We start from the raw sequence: 25,727 nt of genomic DNA on the forward strand, positions 1-25,727 counted from the left end.
GTGTGTGCAAAACATGCGGTTTTAATATATGCTAAATACATTGTACCTTATTTTATCAGAGCCATGCATGGATCGAGGTGGCTGTTATCAACAGTCACATTTAAAAAACCTTTGTAAAACTTTATCTGCCACTTGTGCTCGGAAGGATTTCACATACACGATCGTGACCATGTTCGTGTGCAGATTGGGTCGTAGATTGTTAGAAGACTTTAAACTAATTTTAAAAAATACAGTAAGTCAATAAAAAATTTCAAAAATAACAAGATTTTTTTCGAGATATGTAAATGTCGAAGGCCAGTACAAATTAAAATTACATGTACCAGTTGGCGTTAACGATGCAAACGTTACTCCGCACCTATCGTCTGTATCCCAAAGTCAGTTTGGACACGACGTGCACAAAACTTATTCCCTCCATCCTCCTGACATTTCCAAAGTTTATCAAATAAAAAAATGGGCAAAATCACATCGTCTACTTCGGCCATTCGATATATACCCTGGACTTGCCGGGAAGGCTTTTTTCCCTGCCATGTCCGTCGGAAGTGTAATGCGATTTGATGCACTCGTCGACATCATCCTCTACAAAAACAAAAAATATAATATATTTTAAAATATATTTTACACTTCATGGCCCCTTCCAGTGAAAGGTAGTTCGAGGTGAATATAACAGTTTAGGACAGGCCACTCCGACTGCTCTACAATTTTTTTGTACATAACACTTTATTTACCCCACAGGGCAATTCCAGAATGGTCTTCATAGGAATCGAGTAAAAGGCACACACGCAAAACTATAATTTTCTACACGAAAAGTGTCATACTAGTATTTACTTTGTTTCGTACAGTTTGCCTTAACTGACAAACAAAGTCCCAAATGGTACTATTCCCATTTGGTTGTTGTTCTTATCCATTCTCGCAGACAAGTACGATTTCGCAGACGACACGTTCATCATAGGGAACATCTACAATGGCACATGTGACGTGTTTAAAAGTATTGTTTTTTCCAGTTATTATTAGTCTTATTCAGTTTTCCAAAGCAGAAAATGCTGTGGAGACGGATGCTTTTCTTAGACCGACCGTAGTGGTTGCTTTTCTTGTTCGTAACAAGGCTCACACGCTGCCTTGGTTTTTAGGTCATCTCGAGATGCTAGCGTATCCAAAGGATAGAATCTCTTTGTGGTAAGTGACATTCAGCTTTAAAATATTGATTGAAATAGTAGGTTTGTGTATTAAAATGAGGAAAAGAGTATACATTTTCACTTAAAAGCAGCGATCGTATGCCAATGCAAATTTATTTGATTTGTTAAAGATCAACCTGAACGGTTTGCGTGTTTTTTTTCTTTTTTTACCCCCCAGATATCAGTAGATATAGACGGTATAAAACTAACCCGAAAATATCATTCTCTAAAGCCCATCCGTTAATTAATTATCCTCAACGATTCGCACCTGCGATCAACGAGTGCCGTAATAGTGTACTACGTCACGCTAGTGTACCATCTTAGGTTGCCAGCTTTCAATACCAATTTACTTTGGTATCGGATGGGTTTTGGAGGGTGAAATTTACAGGTTAGGTTTATATTGCCTATATCTACCGATATCTGCAAAAAACGCAAACCGCTCAAGTTTTCTTTAACATTTATTAATATCAAAAGCCCAGGAGAATTTACAACTGTCTTTTTAAACTGTCTTTTTGTACAATTTTTATAAAACTATATTTTCCTGGCATCATTCTTAGCTTAAATGACTCGAGCAAACTATTTTATTATTAAAGCACATAAAACTTACCCAAAAAATCGTATTTAATACTTTCAGTAGTATTAGTTATGAAACAGTCTTACTAATACACTTGAAAATATTTTGTTTGTTTAAATATAGGATACGTAGTGACCATAACATTGACAACAGTACAGCTATTTTGAAAGAATGGATTGCAGCTGTAAAACCATTATACCATTCAGTTGATATACAAATTGATGAGAAGCAAATGGGTAAGAAGAGTACCTATATACCTTGTTCTTAAATACTAACCTCCATACCAGCACAAAATGCAAAAAATACATGGTGAAGGACATGGGTCCCATATACTGCTAAGGTTATGCTTTCCTTCCTGGATGTTGTTTTCTTTCACTGTTTTGTCATACATATAAACATAGACAACCCAAGACAACAACACCATTATTCATTGGACCTTCACCAAACAGCTAGAGGACCCAGACTTTGCAGATGACATTAGTCTCCTATATCGGCAGCAGCATGCACAAACCAAACTAAGGAAGCTAAGAGAAGACTGTCTTAAAGATCAACAGAAAGAAGACCGACATGATGAAAATCAACAACAATCAGGAACTGCCAGTCCGACTTCTAGGAGTGAGCATCCTGGAAACAGACCGCTTCATATATCTCTGGAGCATTGTCAACAAGGACGGGTAAGTAGATGATGATATCAAAAGCCGCATTCACAAGGCCAGGCATGCTTTTAACAGCCCCTGCCCCATCTGGAACTCCTGAGCATTATCCTTCCGCAGTAAGACCCGCATCTTCAACACCCTACTTTATAGTGCTGAAACCTGGAGAGTAATGAACACCATCAACAACAAGCTCCAGACCTTTACCAGCTGATACCTATGCCATATTCTGGGAATAAAATGGCCTGAAAAGATCTCCAGCACTAGCCTGTGGAAAAGAACCAAGCAGAATGCCACTGGCCAAGACATCGAAAAGCACAAATGGGGCTGGATAGAACACACCCTGTTAAAACCAGCTGACACCATTGCCAGGCAGGCACTTGACTCGAACGTTCAGAGGAAGAGGAGAGTTGGGAGACCAAAGCAGACTTGGAAAAGAACAGTAGAGAGCAAGGCAAAGGACTTCAGAACCACGTGGGCCCAACTGATGGGCTGCCCAAGATCAGGTCTGCTGGCAAGGTGTTGTTGCAACCCTATGCTCCTCGAGAAATAACAAGGAACAGACTAAACTAAAACTATAGATGTACACAGGCTATACTCAAAGTCCTAAAACTTATATACAAAGTCTAGTCCTACCCTACCATCACAGAAGACTGAAAACATATGGGCTTCATAGAAAATATATGGGATTCATATCCTTCACCAGTAAACATGCATTTTTGGTATTCATTGCTACTAAGGTAGCTTTAACCATAAAAATTCCTTGAAAAAGTTCAAATTCCATCAGGTCCTTCAGTATGAATACCATGATTTTCTTCACTGAGAAGTATTCATTAGATAAATCTCTACTTACGCACTATTTCATTTTTGTCATTTAAAATGTTTACTTAGGCCTTATTCTTCAGAACACAAAAAAAGTGTTCACTAAGATTTTGGCAAGTAATATCTTGAGCTAAGATCAACTCAGAAATTTAAAGAAAGCTTTGCTTTCTTTCTTAGAGGCCTTTAGCTTTGAGATTCTGTGTGAATTGGGTGCATGCATGTGTGCAGTTATGTATGTGCACATATTTATTTGTTTTGTTGAAGGGGATCACTTATCACCATCACTGTCACTTTCCAATTACTTCTCTTTAGTAATGTCCTCAAGGGGACACAAATCTGTGCTCAATTTATTGTCAGTTATTAAACAAGTTTTTAAATTTAGAAAAAAAGTAGAAACAAAATGTAAACCAAGATAAAAAGAGAAAAGGCTTTGTAGTTACTAGTTTTAAGCTCTCTGCATTTTTGTGTCCAAAGCAGCTGAAAACTCTTTTACAGTGTGTTTATTAGTAAGCACAGGCATAGGACGCTCCAAAGTGTAATGCTATGTTTGTCACACCTACTTTTACTCTGAACAACTGAAATAACTGTTAGCACTGTTTCTACTGAGTTCATGTAGCCATGTATTCATTGTTTTTGTTTTTTTTTGTTTGTTTTTTTTGTTTGTTTTTTTTTTGTTTTGTTTTTTTGTTTTTTTTGGAATGCCTAAATACACATATTTTGTTACACAATCTCCTGTAAATGGCAACATATTTTCTGACCTATTGCTTAGCAAGTCCTCCAGATTGCTGGTATAAGGCAGTTTAGAACTTTGTATGTTTTCATGTCTATCAAGCTAATGGCAGGATTTTATGCAATATATTCAGTTTGATTTAATTTTTATTTAAGTTTATGCTTCTATGATTTGTATATTTTGAACAACATCTTCAGGTTATACAGATGAGAGTTCTCCTTTTGACTGGACAGAAAAACGTTTTTCAAATGTAATTACCCTTCGTCAGAAAGCCATTGAATACTCCAAACAAAAATGGGCAGACTATCTCTTTGTAAGTGCGTTGATTGCCTATTTTTGTACTTTGTAAACATAGAGAAATGTAAAATTTACTGGAATATTATATAGCTATATAATAATTTCACCTGATTTAGTTTTTGTTAGACAAGTTATATATATATATACTGTTTTATGCTCAAATATACATGTTTTTCATGTATTCAGAAACTACATTCTATGTGTACATACTATATTTTTGTCATTTCATTCCTGGCAGGACTTCTGTTGTTTGTTTTCGTTTTAATTAGCTAGGTTATTTTTACCCCAGTAGCTTTTCAGAATATCATTCCCTCTTATATGGCCACAACATGGTTAAAATCTTTATTTCTTTCTTTCCAAATTCCTCGTGGGAGGCTATATTTACTGATAATGCTACAATAATCAGTTCTTGCATGCAGCTTTCTCTTTTTCTAAATTCTGAGACTGGTTCTCCTCAGTGTATAATGAGCAGTAAATAATGAAGTAAGCTCTGTATTTTTTGTAATTCTAATGCTGTGTATCAAGAGCTGCATTAATTTATCACAGAATCATGCCGATGAAGAACCAGTTGATGTATGAAACTGTTCATTACGTAGATAACATATGCTTTTTCAGATGATTGATGCTGATGTCATCATAGAAAACCGTCACACTTTGCAACTGCTACAGCAGCAACAGAAGTGAGTTTTATATTTATCTTTGACTGTGCTTGCTGTGGGATTATATCAGAGCAAATGTGAGATATATCCCTGGCAAATTGATAAATGAACTGCCATATAGTGATGTAGAAAACAATGTTTTAGAAATAATCATGTTATTTATCCAGTTTGTGCCATGTGGTCTTTAAAAATTCATGTAGTATAGAAATGAGAAAGGACAGTTTCATTACCAGTAGATCATGGGTCCAACACTATCACCTTAAGTCTTGCATGCTTGTTGTTTTCTTGCTTTTTTCATGTTTCATGTTTATACAGTTATATTGTTTAACGTCAGCAATTCATGATGGTTTCCAATTAACATCTGGTTATTATTTATCCAAAAAGAGCATTTTATTTTTCATTTTCCAGGCTGGCAGTGGGACCAATGCTGAATGCTAGTGTGGAGGGCTACTATTCCAATTTTTGGGGGGCAATGAATGAGAAGGTTGGCAGTACTTTAAATAAAATTGAGCTCTTTTTTTTTTTTTTGCTAAACCACCAAGTAAGTGTGGTTTTCTGATTAAACCAGTTCAAATGAAATGTAAAGAGTGACCTTGATTTTTAGGTACTGATATTTTTATCACATGAACATAATGGAATTATTTAGGAATTCTTACCTTACAAGGAACTAAAGCTGTCATTTAAAAAAAGCATTTTGCCAGTCAGATATGTCTTCAGGATAATGAAAATCGAGTTCGAGTAAAATCCTTATTTTGAGGCCTTATATGCTCTTCGAGAAGTAACAAATAATAAACTAACTAAATCCTTATAACATGCATCTGAATATAATGTTTGGCAGTAGTTCCTAACTAACAAATTATGCTTGGATTTGTACTAACAAGTATAAGGAATCCGTTTCTGTCTCTTTGATATTATCCTGCAAAGCATATTTTGCTGCTACTTTTTTTTTTAAATAAGAATTTGTGGAATGATTTTCTATACCAATTATTTTTTTCCAGGGGTACTATGAACGGTCATCAGATTATATCGCAATAGTGGACAGAAGAAAGATGGGCTGTTTTTCAGTGCCTATGGTACATTCTGCAGTATTATTTGATATGAGGCGAGCACAGTCCAAGCACTTGTCTTACAGCTCTGTTCCAGATGGTTATGAGGGACCAAAAGATGACATCATTATCTTAGCCCATAACATCAAAGTTTCAGGTCGGAAAACAGACCTTATTTGCTACACTTGTATGGGTAGTGTATAGTGTATGTGAAAGAGAAAGAGAGTGTGTCTGTGGAAGTTTTAGGGTGTTCAGATAATAGTATGAATAGCGACATCTGTGAGAATGTGTGTGATTATCATTTATCAAATAAGTGGCAGCCATCAACAAGACATGTTCCTAGTGCAATGTCACTTGGCAAATAAATTGATTCTTCTGTAGTAACCATCTCTAGAAAAACTTTATGAAAAAACAAATATCTGAGGGTGCAAGCAGCACTTGATTAAAATTTGAGGTAGTTGTAGACACATGTATATGCATGCTCATATGTTTTGTCATTTATAATATCTTCAGCAGGCAGAAATTTACGATGTACTGATTGTTACATGTGCAGGGGAAACGATGCATGTTTTGAATAATGAGTACTTCGGCAAGGTGATGATTCCCCTTGATACGAAATATTCCCTACAAGATGATTGGGATCAGTTTGACCACGTACGCCTGGAAGCAAATGGTAGGCTCCCATGGGATTATATTGCTATAAATTTGTGCATATCTCCTTGTTTACTATTAAACAGTTTTCATCTTGTCTCATCAGCCTTAGCTGTTATGTTTTAACTTAAGACAATAAAACAAAGCAAACCATGCTGATGTTGTTAAAACTAGTTATGTTTTGGGAACATCATCTAACAATGAAAAATTACTTTAAAAAATACTGAAGATTACTTATTTTGTTTGAATGTTTGGTCTTCAAGATCTTGTTTAGATCCCAGAGACCACTCCAGATTACTGGGACAGATGGCTATACGTTTGATTGATAGACACTCCACCTTCTATAGCTATGTCATGACTAATCATTTCGCCACTTTTGACCAGTCTTGGAAAACTTGAGAATGGATGTCACAACTTTAGGGGACAGCTCTCTGTATTTTGTCCCACTTTTTTTTTTCAGTGTTTGGGCCACCATTGCCTGCATCTCCTCATATATCTTTCATTCCTATGAAACCAAAGGAGAAACTGGGTTTTGATCAGGTAAATAACATTCTTTCAGGAGCCTAAATAAGGTTGTTTTTTTTTTTCATTAATTTTTTTTTTTAATTGAAAAATATATTGCCATTACACAGTATTAATGTATATGTAATAATAGTAAAATAGAAGAGCTCGTGGTCTTTATATTTCTTTGGCATGCTATAATAGCTGTGATATATTGGTATATATAACCAACCTATTCACTTGTAACATTGTAATTTATGGCTTTTTTTTCTATTTGGGATGCTGTTAAAATAGGCAAAAGTGATAGTCATACTGCTACGGGAGTTTATAAAAATATTCATCAAAGAAGAAAGAAAATACTGGGTTTTTTCCATGTTTAAATGGCATAAATTTTTCAGATCTACATGATCAATCTCGAGCGAAGGAGTGAGAGAAGAGAGCGTATGATGAATGCCTTTGATATCTTGGGAATAGATGCTGTTCTAAAACCTGCTGTGGATGGAAAGTAAGTTAAGCTGTTCTGCACATTTTTAAATGTACCAAAACAGATCTTGCAAGATTTAACAGAAAATAAGCATAATAAGGGCAAACAATATAAAAGATCTTTAACTTGTCTAAATGATGTTTTAAAATATTTTCACGTTTCACTGCTTTGCATTTTTGAGAGAAAATCAACAGTCTTCATTAGTTTATTCCTTGTTGCTCCTTTGAGGAGCATAGGGCGCAACAACACCTGGCCAACGGACCCGGTAACAGTCTTCATCGTCACAAGTTTTCACTTTTGATATCTGTTTGTAGGAAGATCACTCCTGCATTCATTAAACAACTGGGTATCCAGCAGCTGCCAGGATATGCTGATCCCTACAGTGGGAGGTAGGGACCAGTATAAATTTTTCTTTTCTGACTGCCACACTTTGGTATAGAGCACAGATGAGCAAGTAACAACAAATGCCGTACTAGTATACAAACACACATAAACTCTATACATGCATATCCATTTTGGATATATGTGAATAGCAGTGCACTTGAAAATAATGGAGTTATGCCTTCAGAACAACCACTTTAATCTATTTTTTTTTTAAAATTAGAGTTTTTTCCTTTTAAATGGATGGAAAACTGTTTCTTTGTCATGATTACTTTTAATTGTTAAAAAAATAAAGATCCATTTGCTAGTTTTGGAGTTTATGTAGTTAGTTTTTACCTCCTTTTTCCCATTACCTTTATGGTTTTTGTGGTTTCCCCACCCCGAGAAATAAATTGCCGTTTATTATTGATTTAAGACAAAATTGATGTGCAAAGGCTTTATGTGGGACAAAATCAAGCAAATATTTGCGTATGGGAAACATTCTGTTGCTTGTTTGCAGACTGCAAATCGTGGATCAGCTTAATGCATGGAGTTTCTAACATACTGTAGATGTGGGTCTTCGTTAATTTCTGATTTTGATTGATGGATTGCTTGCAGCCATGGCATGTAACTTTTAATGTTCTTAAATCAAAATAAAACTTCCTTACGAATACAGTCTTTTTTTTTGGTGATACTAATGAAATGCTTAAGCATGATTGTTTATGTTTGCTTCCCCTTCTTATTGACAAAACTGGGATATATATTTTGAGCAGGAAAGAGTAAGGTATGGATGCATAGATGCAGAAGAGATAACACTGTAAACATTTTACAGTGATAAGCTCCCGCCTCCATGGAATATAGGCGGGTTTTTTAATTAATACAGTTTCAACTATACCTGTTTTTATTTGTTTCTTTTACTGTTAATACTATTTAGCATAATAAATTCACTGTTTAAATATTAGCTGTTTCTTAATTCATCAGGTGCTGATAAATACGTTTTTGTTTATAAATTTATTGACATAATTCCTTCAAGCAACCAGAGTAGTGCAGTTAAACTGACAGAAACAGTTTATTGACAAATATGAACATTGAATTTTGTATTGTTGCATGTGTGGTCATGATCTGAATTTACTGCATGCAAATATTTTAAATGCATTGAGTAGAGACAGCTAAGCATATACTGACTGCTAAGTCATCTATGCATACTATTAAGAAACCATTAGTTTCCATGTGCTAGGTCCTGTAGTAATATGCTTACTTACCACCACAAATCTACAGCAAATGCAATGGAGGCAAACTTCCAAAGGAGCAATAACTGATCACACAGCAGTAATGCAGACATTTTGTCAAGGGAATAGGATGTGAAGCCATCAGCAAGCAACAAAGTCAGGTGTGTGGTTGAGATGAAATGTGTCCGAGTCTGAATGATTATACTTTTGTTTTGTCTTCAAAATTTCTTAAGCCCTGTTGTGAGGAAGGGAACCAAATATTTTAGCTCTACACACAGCATGTTTTCTACTTTTCCCTGTTTGGGCACACAGATATATTAGTTGTGTGTGTGAGAGAGAGGGAGAGAAAGAGAGAGAGAGCTCCAAGGCCTCGTAGTGTAAATGATGCCACCAGGATATTGTTGGGCTCATTTTTAGAATTAAGCTCAAATTCAATTTTTAAATGAAAACTAAGAATGTGCTTTGCTTTTCCCTTGGTAGCGTCTGAGATGCACTGGATCAGAGGCAATGCTATACAACTGCAATCTGACACTCTGTGTAGTTTTTAACTATTATTTTTACTAACAACTCCTTACATGATCACTGTTGATTTCTTTGTTTCATGGATGTAGTCACAGACATCCTACATCATACAGGTTCAAAACTCAGGATTTTTAAATTCAGATATAGATGTACAGGCTAAAGAGAAGTAATACTTATTATTGTGCTTGTTTGAAAATGTGTTTTTTCTGTAAATAAGCATGGGCTAGTTTGTGTAATGTTATTGATCAAAATTGTTTTTTGGTTATTATGCTTGTTTAGTTTTGATAATAAAATAAAAAGATATATAATAGGCATAGCCTTATATAGTTTGTATTGTTTTCCTCTTTAGTGTTTACTCTTGTAATGGGTTCACTTTCAGATGTTAGCTCAGATAGTTTTGTTGAGATCTTGAAGTTTAGACTTACATTTACGATACAATATACATCATTTATATGATATTCACCCACTTTTATATTTTTTCTCTCTTCTTAGGTCTATGACTATGGGCGAAATTGGCTGTTTTCTCAGTCATTACTATATCTGGGAGGAAGTAAGTACCGAGCACTGCACAGAAATCTAAACTACTTTTTTTTTTTTGGCATCATCACGTTGTTAGTACTACAAAGCAAAATTCCCTAAATTAAAAATTTTAACCAGTAACAGTTTAATCAATTGGTTTAGACTTTTATTGGTTCAGTTATAATATTTTATGACAAAAACTTGGGTTCCCCTTTTTGTTTTGTTATCTTGTCTTGTTTCTTGAATAAACAATTTAACAAATATTATTAATCATTTGTTATTATAGTCATCATTTTTCTCTTATGCTTTTCAGGTGGTTCAGAAAAACTACAGTCGTGTCCTGCTGTTCGAGGATGACATCCGCTTTGAGCCCTATTTTCTAAATAAGTTAAAGTTCTTGATGTATGACCTTGACAGGCTGCTACCTACATGGGACCTTGTGTAAGTGAGCAATTTCCATGAGGTTTTTTTGTGTGTACTGTTAACATACTGATACACCTCCTATACCAAAATAAAACACATTTGCAGACTTTGAAAACCTTATATAATATTTTATTTGCTTAAGGTAAAATTTGTAAACAAGTCTTAAAACATTATACGCTTATAAAATTTGAAGTGTAGTGTACAAACTGTTAAAACTCTCTTGATGCTGTTACAGGTATCTTGGTCGTAAACGCTTGAGAAAAGGTGAAGAAAATTTAGTGGAAGGCTCAGAACGACTTGCATGGCCACATTATTCTTACTGGACCCTGAGTTATGCCATAAGTAATACTGGTGCACAGAAGCTTCTTAATCAGAAGCCATTGACAAAGCTGGTGCCAGTTGATGAGTATCTGCCTATCATGTTTGACAGACACCCAGAGTAAGTATTTAAACACTCACATAATAATAATAAATGCATGATTTATATAGTGCATACTCACCATCGATGATGAGTGTGTTTTCAGCGCTTGAGACAAGAACGAGACATGAAGAACACAGGAACATAAGTCATCATTATTATATTTGGTGTGGTGCATATGTCATCAGCATTTTACTAGAGACCTAAGACTACATAGTGTGTTATTTACTCTCATTGTCCACTTAATCTATTTGTTTCAGGGATTCGTGGAAGCAAGCATTTTGGCCAAGAAATTTACTGGCTGTATCAGCTGATCCATTTTTAGTCTATCCAACTCATTATACGGGAGAATCCAATTATATTTCTGACACAGAAGATTCAGCAGTCATTGAAAATGTTGAAGATGCAAAAATGAGACGAGAAGATTTATGACAAAAAGCACATTTTTTTTCAAGAAGTAGGTGTTTCATTGCAGCTCCTCAGTTCATACACTGTCATACTACACTAATACCAAAGCTGACTGTTCTTTTGCAGTGATATATATTTTAATGTTTTAATTCGCAAAGCTAAGCCTGATGTGCACAATATCTCCCCTGAAATGGGTACAAGATAAACACAAATAATGTTTCTTACAGAATTGATAATTCTAGTATTTGAGCAACTAGGCTTGGCATTTCATGATAAAGAATCTAATGATTTCCTCTTTTTACATTGCTTTATTATTTTGAATGAGCAGAATCTGATTTTCTTACGGTGATTTTATTATAACCATATTTTGATTTTCTTTCTTCCTGGTTCATGACTTTGTTTAAATGCAACATTATTATTAAAAATTATTTGCATGTTTCTTGTGATGTAGAATTCTTAGGTCCTGAATAATGTGGTAAGGATAGATAAGTATACCAGTATTTTTTTTTTAAACTTACCCTGATCTGGACAATTATATGCGGTGTGGATTGTGCTTACTTTTTATTTGTCTGATTTTTTTTATCATTTTAAGAATTATTTCATGTTCTTATATTGCCAAATTTTTAATTTTTGCGTAGAAATAACCATGAACTCTATTGTTCAACATACTTATATCTACATATATATATTACCCCCCATGTACAAAAATTAAAATTAGATGAGGCATTTATAGTTTACATTTTACATTTTAAATGTGTTTGAGACTGGAGGGCCACTGATTGGTGTACTAGTATGACATAATACATTGCTTGTGGCGCATACTTTTTTATAATGGATGGGTTTTGGAGGCTAAAATTTACAGGTTAGTTTTATATCGCCTATATCTATCAATATCTGCAAAAAGTGCAAACAATTCAGGTTGGTCTTTAAAGAGAAAATATTCTTGTAAACCTATTTGCATTTATGATGATTTTTATTTGGTTGATTTTATTATAAAACATCTATTTTAAGTTGTCTATGACATGAACTTTACATAAATACTTTGTCTTCATTTGTAATTGTATTATATTGTCACAATATTTTCTGTGTGAATGCATGGTCACTTGTTTGGGGAACCATGTGAAGTGTGAGAAAAATGCATATACATGGATGTTACATTGATAGTACATAAATATTAACTGATGATTTGCATAGTGGAGTCAGATGGTCAGTAGTTTCAGAAGGTTGCATGTTTGAGACCCACATAAACACTACACTGGAAAACTGTCCCTGCTCACCCAATAGCAAATGTATCCAGTCTATGAGGGAAGGTAAAATGTGGCTGCATCTGCAGCCCCAGTGTAGTGCTCTAGGTATGGTGAACTTTAAAGCTAGACATGGCGTTTAAGGCAATGCAATCTACTGAAGTCAGTGTGTAGTGTACAAATTGCCTTTGGCCTGGAGGTTGACCTAAGCATTTTAATTGAGGCACAACAGATTAAGTTGTTTCAGCTTAAATTTCAGAACCAAAATAAAGTTTCCAATAGCTTCTCTTGAGACTGTATTTTACCAACCTCACATTTCAGAGTATGATTCTCATGCTGCTGATGAGTTAATGGACCACGTACGTTGCTGCACTCAGTTTTGTATGAGCCCTAGCAATCACTAATCACCATAACTTCTGAACTTTTGCTTGTACATATTACATTCATCCTTCATTACTGTCTTACATATAAATCAATGAAAACAGACAAATCCCTTACGCACTCAAACATCTAGGGAACAAGATATGTATTTAATTTCACCTTGGTCTTATTTGGTCATTCCGATAAATGGAATGTTTGGTGTGTGTGTGTTTTTTTGTTTTTTTGTTTTTTTTGCTAAAAAAAAAAACAAGGTGAGGAAGAAATGTCTTACATCAATATAAATGTTTTAAAGAAAGATAAAGTATAGGTGGTGCACATATCGTCTAGGACTCTAGGGCGACTACTGTTTCGATGGTGCTCTTCTAGCACTCATGGACAGATGACGGAAGTTTGTCCATCATTGGTTACTGACAGTGGTTGAGATAAATCGGATCGGTCATGCATGATGTTTATAAATAATTAACAATGAACACTTCAATGCGAGCTCAAATGACAATGACAGAAATCTTTACACTTAAATCTCATGTTCGTCCGTAGCATCCTCAAGGTGCAGCTGGTTTCGTGTCCCAATAAACTTCAGCCATTACCAGCCACCGTAAGATTTTATATTAAATATACGTTGCTCCTCTAGAACCAACAAGAAGTGGACAACGTCAGCTGACAAAGGAACAATGAAGTAACGCTACTGAACCACGTGCTATATGATACCACGGACGTGTATAGGTTTTAGTAAACTGGAAAAAATTGTCTGCAGTCGCAATAGAAGTTCGTGATGACAGGATCGAACCCTTCACGAATTTGATTTCGGACTATCGGCCAACTCAGAATGTGTACAGTAAATAAACTTGCGCATACTCTTATTCTTAAAACCTAATTAGCCTAATATAAATAATGATTGTTGACACTAATCTGCCAATTAATGTCAAAACCTTGCAAATATTCTCAATCCTCACCGTGTCTTCACGCATGCGCACTGGATGTCAACATATGATGGCGGCCTTGAAAGCGAGGTACGGATAAGCCTACAATTTAGGAACGCCCCTTAACTTTCAAAATGATTCGAAATATCCATTCTTCTGAGTACATATTTGGTCTAAGCGATTGCATTTCATTTATTTTGCAGGTTAAAACAGTTTGATGATCTGCTGCAAGGAGAGACGATCGACTTGGATAAACTGAGGAAGATCTGCTTTAATGGTGAGTGTGAGTGCAGCTGCCTTGTGACATGTCCATCGCTTGATCTGTGCTTGCGCTGGTAGTTTTGAGCAAGGAAAGTAGGAAGGGTAACAGTCATACTTGCATATAAATACTATAGTTCCATAATCAAGAACTATGCAGCTATCTGTTAGTGTTACCATAGATTGCAGAACCTATATGGTTGAGGAAGTTCTTTTAAATAAATATTAAGTGTATATATAGGTGTATGGACAGTTCACAGATTTTAGATGGATATATTATAATAATGGAATAATTTTATTGTAAATGCTAATCTAATTGCACTTATTGAGAAATTATTTGGGTGCAGTGTGAGTGTTTAGTTTTTTTTTTATAATCACAGGGTGCCCTTTTGAAAGTGGGCATAGAGCAGTTTGTTGGAAGGTGAGAAAATATTTTCAATGTTACATTTAAAAACTTTGTGTGTATCAAAAAGACCTACTTCCATGTTCCTCTCATTTATGTTTAAACTTCAGTCAGCTTGTCGTTTAATCATAGATCATATAACAACTTATTATATAAAAGCAATGAATATTTATATGCATATGCCTTCTCCAGAGGGAGCTCATGGAGTTCATAATGTAAAAAAAACCAAACAAACAAAACTGCACTACATACTGATCAGTTGTTTGTACATTTAATTCCATGCAGTAAATGACACAAAAGAGAAAGAGAGAAAAATACTTTTGTTGATCTGATCTGACAATGTTGCAATTTATTTTGAAGATAAAATAAAGTTATTTTGGGGGGGGGGGGATCTCTTGCTTAAAATACATATTTCACTCTGGATAGATTGGGTAGTGGAGTGGAAACCTTGTTTCAGTATTGTAACATTGGAAATGCCATGATAGATAATAAATCCCTGAGTCATTTTTACAATGATTGTACATGTTGACCTATGTTTGGTTTCAGCTGCTACTCAACTATCTGCCTTTAAAAACTAGAGAATGGGAAACAGAGCTTGCCAAGCAAAGGTCAGAACCCTGTGAATTAGAACAGTATATTTCAAGTTGCCAAAGTGATTGAGTTTAATTCATAACTAGATACTCCCAAAACTGAAGCTAGCAAATATGTTTCATTGCAAGACACTTTTAAACATCATGTTACCTACAGTTTTACCTGTTGTGATATGTGAATATATAACTGTAAATCTAAATCCTTGAATGGCGAGAAGAATTATACCAGTTAATGTAGAACTCCTGTGATTTGTTGCCAATTCTTTCCACAGAACAGTCAGTTTTCCCATATATTGTTTTGTACTGTAACGTGTTATGCTTGCTATCATGTGTATGTGTGTGTGGTGTGATAGAGAGAGGGAAGATGATGCACTTAACCATATCCACAAAAAGGAATAAATTTGTCTTAACCTGCTGTCAGAAGTGGATTAAAGGGATCATGAAGTTTACAAAATTAAGTTAATGATGTCTTTTTATATCTTCTTCTTTCTTGTTCCTATTCGCCCCCAGTGGAGCATAGGGCCGCAACCACACCCCGCCATCGGACCCGGTTCTGGGTGTCCCTTTCCAGTTGGGACCATGTCATGCCAGCTGTCTCTGCCTCTCTGTGGACTGATCTCCTCCACGTCTGTCTGGGTCTCCCAACCTTGCGCCTCCCTTGTGGGTTCCAGCACAGAGCTTGTCTTGTTAAATTGTCGGCTGGTTTTCTAAGGAGTGACCAATCCAGCCCCACTTCCGCTTCTTGATATCTTGGCTGGCAGGTCTTTGGTTGGTTCTCTCCCACGGGTCTGTATTGGAGATCTTCTCAGGCCATCTGATGTTGAGGATGTGGCACAGACATCTGTTGACGAATGTCTGTATCTTGTTGGTGATGGTGTTTGTCACAAAAGTTATGTATAGTAGCGACTGCCATTCGATCGACTGTTTGATAATATTTCGTAGAGTAGTGATTTGGTCTGTGCATGATTTTCCATGCCGAAAGCCTGCCTGTTTTTGCCTCAGTCTCTTGTCTAGGGCATTCTTCAGTCGCTCCAGGATGATTCTGGTGTTTTTTTATATGAAGCTTGCATAATGTGTGCCTCTCTAGTGCATACATGGACAATCTTTTTTGATGCTTTTCTTCATTTATTTATTTCTACACAGAAATTAGAAGAAATTCAACAACTGAATGTTGGAATATGTTTTGTTTCAGATTATTGTACAGAAATTTTATTCAGGAGCTGATAATCATCCCAGGCAAAAAGACAAGGTCAAACAAGTCTTCCAATGGAACATTAGAAGATCATGTAAGCAACTGTTACTGCTTTGTGAGAAACAATGAACGAAATCTTCTTTTTGTTTTCCTTCCTTTTATTTTGTAGATGTTAAGTATTTTGGTTATTGATTTATTGGAATTTGAGCTTATCACTAATTTTTATTCATACCCTTTAATAATTTTTGAGGTAAGAAATTTCAAGTGTAATTATAGTCATAGTGTATTTTGGTCAGTTTTGTCCTTTTTGTCTTGCTTCAGCCCTTGAACCCAAACCCTGACAGTGAGTGGCAGGAGGACTTCAAGGATAATGAAATGCTGGTACAGATTGACAAAGACTGTCGGTAAAAAAGAGTTCCTGTCTCTGTTGCTGTCCCTTTATTTTGTTAAGTTCAGCTTTATTGATATTATCAATCCTACTGAATGGTGAACTAGGAAAGGTGGTAAATGTGTAAAGGAAATTGGTAGGACATGCATGTCAGTAAATATTTTGTTATTAGAATGCACAAAGGAGCTGAAATTTGTTATTTTCAGACGGCTGTGCCCAGATTTATTTTTTTTTCAACGAGCAACAGACTTTCCATGTGACGAGCTAGTCAATGCGAGTTCCTACGTGGAAACACTTCGTAAACGGGTTGAACACACTGCATTGAAGTCAGAGACAGTGGCCAAAAACAGGCTGGGCATAACATTTAATGTAAGATTTAATTAAAATAAATTACACCAAAATAAGTATTTGCATTTTTATTATTCTTGTATAAGAATAAATTTCTTTATACTAAAGGAGGTTTTTCTTTTAAAGACAAAAACATCATAGTATATATATTGGGGATTTCTTTAAGACAGTGTATTATCTGTACTGAACTTGATACTTTTTAATTTTTGTACAATCATTTTTTATATCAGAGATAGATTACATCATGGTAAGAAGTCACAGTCCTGGCCTTTGGTCTGTTATCATTGGATTGGTCTTTTTGTTGTATTGTTGCAGAAGTCAAACACTCGCAGAAAATCTGAAGAATACAGTACACTCAGAGATGGTGAGGAAGCTCACTGGGAGGTTGTGGAGCGTATTCTTTTCATCTATGCTAAACTCAATCCAGGTCTTGCATATGTACAGGTGTGTTATCTACAGGATTAAGCGTACATAGATTCCAGTGCAGTCAGTTTATTGAAGATGTTCTAAAAGAAACAATGTTGTTGTTTTTGTTGGCTATTGTTGGAATTTTTTTAGGCATCTTTGTGTGTCATACCAGAGTTAATTTGTATAATTTGAATTCTAATTGTCAGTTGGTTATATTTATGCATTACTTTGCAGTTAACAAAAACAGAAGCAATAGTTCTCTATTGACTCTGCAAAATTGGAAAAATATTATTTTGGTACATCTAAAGTATGATTTATGAGGATTTTAACTATTGTTAAAAAAGGCATTGATGTACGTCATAAATAAATAAACATGAATTTAAAGGTGCTTGACGTCATGGTTCCCAAATGAAAGTAACTATTTTATCTCCTTACTATGAGCCCTATCAGTTGTGAACTGATTTTGAGTAGGGAGATTTTACTGTGTACAGATGAAAGAATATTTATAACTATTAACTTTTTTTTACAGGGTATGAATGAAATCTTGGGACCGATCTACTACACATTTGCCACTGATCCTGATGATTCATGGAGAGGTACATTAGACCGCTTCAGTCTGAAAATGTTTCTTTTGTTCAAATTGATATATTCTTTGTTGGTATATGCATTTTGATTTCACATTACTTGCATAAGATTGTAAAATTAAGAGTCAGCTTTCAGAAGTGTGTTACCTCTGTGTGTGTGTGACAGAGTGAGAGAGAAGGTGTATGCGTTTTGTGGTCGGGGAAATGTGTGCATGCTTGTGTTACATACCTGCCAATGTGTATAAAGTAAGGTTTAAAAAGAAAAATTACCACTATGCATTCTAGAGTTACTTTTACCTTAAACAATTTTAAATCATTTTATTTATTGTTGTTTAGAAGGGTTCTGGCAGACAAGGCATAATTCTGTAATTAAGCATTTGTATATGTGTAACAGCCATGTGATCATTAATTTATTTTTGCCGCTGTATGAAGCAGACAAGAGTTGACCACAAATGAAACTTATCTAACATTGAAGGAATGTGAGATTTCGGATTGGTTTTTATTATAGTAATCTTTACTGATGTCAGTCTTGTGATGTGGCTACTCTAATGTGTAGTACAAACTTGAAAGGATTTAAATCTACTTTAAGTTAAATTTTATTTATTAGAAGTAAAGATATAGAATTTCTGGGGGGGGTTCTTTGTTGCTTTTTTCCCTTTCTTTAAATTCTTTGACATGAGAGAGCTTTTACTGTTTCAGGCAATGAGCTCTTATAGCAGACAAAAGTTTTCCATGACAAATGCAGTCTTGTTAACCCACCCCACCTTACTTTTGCAAAGGCTTTTATAATTATAATAAGTGAGAATATAAATATAAAGCACAATATCTCAGCCAAAGGCAGACTTATTGCACTGAACAAATTGACGAAATAGTAACAGAGATGTAGAACAAGTTAACAAAATGTTACAAAAATGTAGGACTAGATAAGCGAGGGAGTGGAGTGGAATTGAGCCAATAGATCCAAACAGTTTGCACTTCAAATAACATTATACACAGTCCTGTTGCAAACCAGAACAGAAAGAAAACACAGAAGAAGCACATGTAAACATAAAGGTCCAAAACTTCTATCCAAATCGAAGCACGACCACAAAACAATATAAAAAACTTTGTTTTGAGTTTAGACAATATTTGTATTGTGTTGTATTGGACGTCAAGGTTTCCCTGAGTAACAATGTAGAGACCATCAAACCTACTGATCATCACAATTTAGGTAATATCTAACCCTAACCCTGATAAAACAAGTAAAACTGCTTGATAGAATGGATCTGATTATCAGGTGTAATTGATTCCCTAGTTGTCCGTGGTTCTGTTGACACAGTAGCAGTGAATATGCAAATGCGTTAAGTTTGTATTACTGATTTATTTGTTTTTCAGTCCATGCAGAGGAAGATTCATTCTTCTGCTTTACCAACCTTATGGCAGAAATCCGAGATAACTTCATAAAGACTCTGGATGATTCCCAGTGTGGAATTGGTAAGCAGATAGCATAGTTTTAAGTCTTTAATGTTCAAATTTATTTTAGGCTTAACTATTGTCTTGTTGCTATTATTCAAGCCTTATCTTGACACTAGTATTTTATGTGTAGGTTTGAAAGGGCAAGGATATCATTTTAGGATACATTATTGGATTATCTTGTGACATGCCATGAACTTGCTAAAGGCTATTTCAACTAATGTTTAGACTATGATTCATTAAAAAAAATAAAAGATTTAGATAATGTTTATGGATTTATGGCATTTTAAGGTCATACCATGTCCTTGCTAATGGAGATGTTGAAGAGCCACGATGCGTCTTTGTGGCATCGCCTACAAGAGCTGGAACTGCAGCCACAGTTTTATGCCTTTCGCTGGCTCACACTTATGCTGTCTCAAGAATTTCCCCTTCCAGGTTTGGTCATTCTGATACTTGTTTATAATACATTCTAATACATAGAGGCATGCATAAATATATGAATGCACTGATGTATTTTTATCTTGAGAATGTTTGCATATTTGTGTGTAGGTGGTGGGTGTGTAAGAGAGCATATTGGAGTGAATGAATGAAGAAGTGAGCTGTCAAAGAAAGGCCTTTAGTGTGTTAGACAGGTCAAATAGTTGGATTGCCTGAGTTCAAAAGAAGAAAAAGCCTGTTTGTCTTCGTTTGAAGATGCAATATGTTTATTACATTAATTATAAGAGGAATTACTGGCAAAGAACCAATAATACAGCTTACATTTCATGATAAATCTTTGTAAATAGGTTGCAGGATAGTGTTACATTTTTGTAAGCAATACAGTTCATGTATTGTCTGTTGCAACAGATGTTCTACGGATATGGGATTCTCTTTTCTCGGATCCTAACCGCTTTGAGTTTTTGATCTACATATGTCTTGCCATGCTTATGTAAGTAGCTTTGTTTAAGTTTAGAACATAACAATAAAGGTTTGGCTTTTGTTATGTCTGGACATGGACAAACTCAGATATGAAGCCATTTAATATTGTACACGCAGCAGTATATTTGACACTTAAGGATCTTATTTTACAGTCTGCTGAGAGAAGAGATCCATAGAAATGACTTTCCTACAGTGATGAAACTTGTTCAGGTAACTAAATAGATTTATTTTATCATAATTTTAATTTTTTTCTTCAAGTTTTTGATGTGCACATTTGTGTGAGTAACAAATACAGAAGACAAGGAACTAGCTTCAACTGAAATTTTGATCTTATTTGTGGCCTTTATCGTTATGTCATTACTGTCAAGGCCAAAAAATTCTATCACAACCCATGCTAGCTCTATTAACAAACTGTTATTTTCCCAGAATATTTTGTTATTTGGTTATTTGAGAGGTTTCCTTGCTTGTTTGACAAGATAAATTTTGTTGTCTGAACAGAACTTTCAACACAGCTCCATTGACATCCAAGTGGTTCTCGCCAAAGCTACAGAACTGTCTTTCAGGAGGTAGCAGGTTGCTGAACAGTGGCATATTTTTGTTATCAGTAAGCTTTGTTGTATTTGTAATTGATTTAAAAAAAAATATGTATATGTCGTAGAGAAGTAAAGATTAAAGATTTTAACTTCATGAAATAGATTTTGAGAGATAAGGTCCGATGAAGGTATCATCACAGGAAGATAAAAGATGTGTAATGTAAAGGACAAATATATCACAACTTGGAGCGCAATTTAGTTTGTGTGTATTTTTGATTGTAAAAAGACCACGTCGGTTTATGCTTATTTAGTGATAATAATGCTTTTGCTAGATATCAATTTACATTTCTGCTAGATGACTGTCTCTTTTCTTGCCTTTTTTAAAAAAAAATCCTTCTCTCTTTTTTAATGTACTGGTCAGTTAGAAATGATTCTTCTGTTTATGAGATGCACATAAGTTCATGAACCTGCTCAATATCAAACAATTAACATTTTTTTTTAAGTTTATTACTTGAGTTCAACTAATGTAGAGCAGATAGCCATGATGCATGACTGAACTAATACACTTCATGCCAATTACCTCTTGCATTCACTATAACTTTTGAATTGATGGCAGGAGACAGCTATTCTGCTAATTTGCTGAAAGGCAATGCCCAATCTAATGTATTTCAGCTTATTTTTTGTTCCTGTTATCTTTGGACATGTACTGGACCCATCTTAGTAGAAAACAAAATAGTTTACCTTCTACATTTAAATATCAAGCATAAGATTGGTTCTTTTAGTGACCTTAATGTCATATGCTGCAGAAACCAGGGACCATCTGTAAGCAAGAATTCCAGGTGCAACAACTGATTCTGAAGGATATATAAAAACAAAGCCAGTGAGGATCATTGCATGTAGAAAACTGACTTTTGTAAAGAAAATATATTTATGCCTAGTGTGTGTGTTTATTTGTTTTTGTTGTTTTTTTTTTTAGAGGGGGATGGGGAAGTGAGGCCGAAGCCAGCAACAATAATGTAAATGGACACAGAAAGTAGCAAATGATAGGAGTGATGCATTAAGTTTGCATATCATCACATATCTTACTGTTTGTGGAGAAACAGCTTACTCTTTGTTGATAAACAGTTTCTCTGTGCTGCTAACCACCATGATCAATTGTAAACAAAAGCTTTCAACTTAGACTTGTTGTCTTTGGTTTGCTTGACTAGAAAGTAGTTTTGATTAATTTTTTTAAAAGAAACATTCTTTTTCCTACAGGAATAAATGGAGCTTTTTTGTTTTTATATGATTTCTTTGGTTTATGCTAATTGTAGAGCTTAGCCATTGATTTAATTTGCTTTGTTTTTGTAACATTGGGGAGTCACTGTTTTCTTATTGCCAAACACAGCTAATGGTGTCAGTATTTTAATAAGTAATGGCTAGAACATCAAAGAATTTTGAAGAGGATGAATCTAGTCCCTTAGTACTGCAGGGTAAATTGAGCTATTGAGTATAAGTTTGCAAAATATCAGCAACATTAATAGAGAATCAATAGTAAAAGAAAAAAAGATACTAGGGAATGGGAAACTCTCCAAAATAAATGAAAAGCAAAATGGGTAATTATGATTAATGCAAAAATTCTTCCACTCACCCTGGGTTTACATGTGGAATTTTGCTTAGAAATTTGCTGAGGAAATCATTCAATAATCTCTCTGCAGTTTCATTTACATGATGCAGTTAAACCTTTAAAAAAGCTCACATGGATAGGTTCATGTAAATGTATTTTAGTAAAGAAAATAGATAATAATAATGTGAATTTATAAAGTATGTGTCTTTACCCCACGATCAAAGGAAAGCTCAAAGTAATTTACAAAGAGAAAAAAAATATAAGCATACAGGCATCATAATAATAATGGTCTCGAAGAGTTCAGCATGTTCTCATCTTCAGAAAAAAATGAATGCGGTGATTACAGCTCAGTACCACAGCCAAAATATCTTTGCCACAAATAAGCACTTTATACATCAGTTTTCAGGGTATGCTTCAGGGTAATTTAATCTGTTTCAGCACTTTTAGCATTTTCTGGTGGTCAAGAAGTGCCTGTGGCTGAGCTGTGTTTGGTGTGTTGTGGCCTTCATTATGTGATACATTTCCATATATATATCCATTTTATTGCATTGTTTACTGTACAGTTTCTTTGCATATTTGGTAATTATTTGAAGCCCACCTATATTTGGTTACATTTTAGTTCCTATATCATCAGATCACATGGCAATAATGGATTCTTTTTAAAAACATTTGATTAAATTCTCTGTAAACATTTACCAAATGATATACCATTTGTCACTGGCAAGAAAAAGTGTGTTACACAGTGTGAGCAATTCAATATTCATTGTAACCCTCTCATTATGTTAAGCTTTTATGATTGAAACGTAAAACTCTTATCTAAGAATGCTCCATACTCAAGAGAAAAATGCATCGATTTCATGTCATTTAAGCATGATGTCATGCTTAACAAAATTAATCGAATTTGTGTATGAATCAACTTGAAGTGCTTTTTGTCAATGTAATAATTAAGTTTGTATTGAGGATACTGAAGTGCATTGAGTGGGTTTATTGAGTGTGGTCTACTTTATAATGTGTATATATATATCACTGCTGTGTGAATAGTGCCATGGAATTAAAAGAATGCGACTCAGTGTCTCAAAGACAGATACCTCCCAGAAAGTCTTTGCAAGATTATAAAATATTTTTGTGATACAACCAGAAAGGCATTTCAGAAAACCAAGATGGTGGCTGTCTTGTGCATTGTGAGATTTCCTTTACCTGCTACTGTATGTTCAGGTTTCTTCCCAATGTTTTTGCTAAAAGTGGGTAGTGACAGATCACTTTTTGTAATTTTACTGGCAACACCATAAGTAATTTACTTAATGCACATATATGAATTCATTGTTGGGACAATATCTACTTTTTAATGAAAAAATTTTTCTTTGAATTTTGATTTACTGAGAGAGGCAATGAATAAAATAAAAATCATGAAGTTGTACAAATTTACTTGTCTGGACATATTATATGCATAATTTGGTGATTATTTATGTATGGCATTAATTTTAAATGAAAATTTCATCTTAAAATTGTGATACTTGTGTTTTTGGACTTCCTTATGTTTCTTGTTTTGATTCTGTTATGTTAGAACTTAGACACTGATTTAATGTCTGGCTTCTTACATGTTCTCCTCTGATAGTCTACCACATTAAGGAATTTTTCATCATTAAAAAAAAGTATGAACAAAAGTGGCCTGAACAAAACTATTTAAAATAAATACAAATTTAAACTACATTCTGGAGCTAACACTGTGTGCTATCCAATGGCTTTATACTAAACAAATTTGATGAAACTGTTAGTACACAAATCCTTATAAATCACTAAACACAAAAAGAGGGCAAAATCATCACAATATATGGATATACCCTATAATTATCAGCTCTCGTATTAACTGTAATTATGACAGCAGATTTTAGCTTTCTAATCATGGCTTTGGCTTCTTTTTGTGCTATGACCAGTGAAAACTGGGACCATATCCACATAAGTCATAATTTCTTTATGCTCTGTAAACATTGCTAACCACTCTGGAAACTGTTCTGTTCAGGGTAAACAAGAACGACATTCATTTTGTAAATTAAAGTGCCTCTTTTTCATAATTTTTTTTAAATGCTTGGCCTTCTTTGCTTTTGATGGTTGAATGCAACACTTTATTCCATTCTTCTGAGAATTTCATAAATTTTAAAATGTGAAGAACCAGCTGTGCAGACCTTGCTCAAGATCACAGGATAATCATAATCAACGGATACAGATGGGGGAATTAGTGTTTTACACCGAGCTAACAACTAAGGCTATATCATGGCAAGGCATCCAGTTGTAATGGATACATTAATACAGTAACTATAGTACAGTGTTCATATCTGTTGAAGCCAAGTTTTTTTTTATCCATTGTTTTGAGCTGCACACATTCTACCAAGTATCATAAAGACTGGTTTGTCTACTCTAAATTGACCATTTGGGGCATTTGAACTATAAAACAAAACTTTCCATTATTATTCCTGTTCATTTAACATGTTTCAGCTGCAGTCAGGTTCTGTAGCTTTATTGTATAATATGTGTATACATGTATTTTGTTTATGCATTTCTGTAATTTTGAACATGGTGTTCACTTTTCTTTAGCAACTATTCCACTAAAGTTGGTAATAATACTCATTTGCTTAATTTGTGCAGTAAAAATTAATTTCAGAATACAGTATTAACATTAAACAAAATTGTTTAACCTATTACTATTCCACTGGTTTAGAAGGCAAACTGATTAAATAAATAATAAACTATTGAGGTAACAAGTTCCCCAAATTTATTTACACTGAAATAAACTTGCGTTCAGTTGGCATACCTCTTGTGTGCATTTATTTAAAAAAATGAGATTTTGTTGATTGAAGATGGCTGTGTTTAATTGCTTGAACTCTTCAGATATCAAAATATTCTCACAGCATTCTTAAGAACATTATCTCTAGTTCACAAAGGAAAGGTCGCCATCTCATCATTGCTACCCAATCATCATATCGTACTTTGAATATTGCCAAGACTGTTCTCATCTAACAATTGACATTCTGTCTGC

The 25,727-nt window shown here is 34.5% G+C and overlaps 2 protein-coding genes across 2 annotated transcripts; both read left to right on the top strand.

The window, feature by feature from the left end:
• The first annotated feature begins 901 nt into the window (after positions 1-901).
• Positions 902-12,998, top strand: LOC112575220 (procollagen galactosyltransferase 1-like). The gene is made up of 14 exons (XM_025256909.1): positions 902-1,173; positions 1,870-1,982; positions 4,149-4,264; positions 4,864-4,928; positions 5,316-5,391; positions 5,906-6,110; positions 6,507-6,626; positions 7,065-7,144; positions 7,504-7,610; positions 7,904-7,978; positions 10,193-10,250; positions 10,533-10,660; positions 10,878-11,081; positions 11,321-12,998. The coding sequence occupies exons 1-14, from the start codon at positions 962-964 to the stop codon at positions 11,490-11,492; spliced, it is 1,731 nt and encodes a 576-aa protein (XP_025112694.1). The 5' UTR covers positions 902-961; the 3' UTR covers positions 11,493-12,998.
• A 1,048-nt stretch (positions 12,999-14,046) lies between these two features.
• Positions 14,047-25,499, top strand: LOC112575221 (TBC1 domain family member 13-like). Its single transcript, XM_025256910.1, has 15 exons — positions 14,047-14,103; positions 14,217-14,290; positions 14,652-14,692; positions 15,221-15,282; positions 16,457-16,550; positions 16,778-16,860; positions 17,051-17,213; positions 17,508-17,636; positions 18,130-18,196; positions 19,559-19,657; positions 19,928-20,071; positions 20,483-20,564; positions 20,707-20,764; positions 21,053-21,158; positions 21,894-25,499. Exons 1-14 carry the CDS (start codon positions 14,060-14,062, stop codon positions 21,122-21,124), a joined length of 1,212 nt encoding a protein of 403 aa, XP_025112695.1. The 5' UTR covers positions 14,047-14,059; the 3' UTR covers positions 21,125-21,158; positions 21,894-25,499.
• Positions 25,500-25,727: the final 228 nt, after the last annotated feature.

The sequence above is a fragment of the Pomacea canaliculata genome, linkage group LG11, assembly GCF_003073045.1.
Source record: "Pomacea canaliculata isolate SZHN2017 linkage group LG11, ASM307304v1, whole genome shotgun sequence".
NCBI classification, from domain to species: domain Eukaryota; kingdom Metazoa; phylum Mollusca; class Gastropoda; order Architaenioglossa; family Ampullariidae; genus Pomacea; species Pomacea canaliculata.